This window comes from Olea europaea, chromosome 13 (genome assembly GCF_002742605.1).
Source record: "Olea europaea var. sylvestris chromosome 13, O_europaea_v1, whole genome shotgun sequence".
NCBI classification, from domain to species: Eukaryota; Viridiplantae; Streptophyta; class Magnoliopsida; order Lamiales; family Oleaceae; genus Olea; species Olea europaea.
This window is the reverse complement of record NC_036249.1, coordinates 8,058,009-8,059,466: the sequence shown is the minus strand read 5'-3', so window position 1 is coordinate 8,059,466 and position 1,458 is coordinate 8,058,009. Positions and strand designations below refer to the sequence as shown.

Below are 1,458 nucleotides of genomic sequence, written 5' to 3'. Positions count from 1 at the left end.
TTACAAGTACCACGGCTCTATCACTTAAGGCTGCAATTGATAAGGTATTTTCTAGATATAACTTGAGTATGTCTAGATTGAGAGGACAAGGTTATGATGGAGCAAGTAATATGCAAGGTAAGTTTAATGGTCTGAAAACACTCATTTTGAATGAGAGTCCATGTGCCTTTTACATTCAATGTTTTGCTCATCAACTCCAACTTGCGCTTGTGACTATTGCAAAGAAGAACATCCATATTACTAACTTCTTTGGTGTGGTTGGGAACGTAATAAATACTGTTGGAGCATCTTCCAAACGATGTGATCTTCTTCGAGAAAAACAATTAGACTTTATTGTTGAGGCATTGGAAAAATGTGAGATTTTAAGTGGACAGGGACTTAATCAAGAAACGACCCTTCAGCGCTCTGGTGATACACGATGGAGTTCACATTATAATTCTTTGGTCAGCTTGCTTGCCATGTTCTCTTCTGTTGTAGATGTACTCGCAATAATTATTGAAGATGAGTCTTGTTCTTGTGATCAAAGATCTGATGCAACAAATTTATTGGAGTTGATACAAAGATTTGATTTTGTATTTAATCTACAGTTGATGAGAAGTGTGTTGGGGATTTCAAATGAACTGTCAAAGGCATTGCAAAGAAAAGATCAAGATATTGTGAATGCAATGCAATTGGTAAGATTGTGCAAACGACGACTCCAAATAATGAGAGACGAAGGGTGGGACTCCTTTTTGGAAGAAGTATGCTCTTTTTGTCAAAAACATTATATTCATGTACCCAACATGGATGATATGTTTGTACGCCTTGCAATTCGTGGTCGCCCTCAACGTAATTCTCCAGAAATTACAAATTTACATCATTATCGAGTAGATTTGTTCTACTCTGTCATCGACTTACAACTTCAAGAATTGAATGATCGTTTCTCGGAAGTAAATACAGAGTTACTCCTTTGTGTAGCTTGTTTATGCCCCCCACAAGATTCATTTTCTTCTTTTGACAAGAAAAATTTGATTAGACTTGCTGAGATTTATCCATTAGATTTCTCTGCAGTAGATTGTATTGTACTTAGCGATTAACTTGAGACTTATATTTTTGACATGCGCTCTAACAAAGAGTTTGAAGGGTTGAATGACCTTGGTGATCTTGCGAAGAAGTTAGTTTTGACAAAGAAAGATAATGTATATCCATTGATTTACAGACTTTTGACTTTAGCATTGATTTTACCGGTTGCTACCGTTACTGTGGAGAGAGTTTTTTTTGCAATGAGCATCGTAAAGAATAGATTGCGCAATCGGATGGGTGATCAGTGGATGAATGATAGCACTATTGTTTATGTAGAGAGAGATATATTTTTGAAGCTCGATAATGAAGTTATTGCACGACGATATCAAAATATGAAAACTCACAAGGAACAAATTTAATATATAAATTATGTCGTTTTTGGTGTTGTTGTAATAT

General features: G+C 35.5%; 1 protein-coding gene across 1 annotated transcript in view; it reads left to right on the top strand.

The window, feature by feature from the left end:
- LOC111408397 (zinc finger MYM-type protein 1-like) overlaps positions 1-1,076 on the top strand; it is a 7,234-nt gene extending 6,158 nt beyond the window's left edge. Inside the window, exon 4 of the mRNA XM_023038163.1 lies at positions 8-1,076. Within this exon, the coding sequence (XP_022893931.1) occupies positions 8-1,076 (1,069 nt within the window). The remainder of the gene's footprint in view (positions 1-7) is intronic.
- Positions 1,077-1,458: the final 382 nt, after the last annotated feature.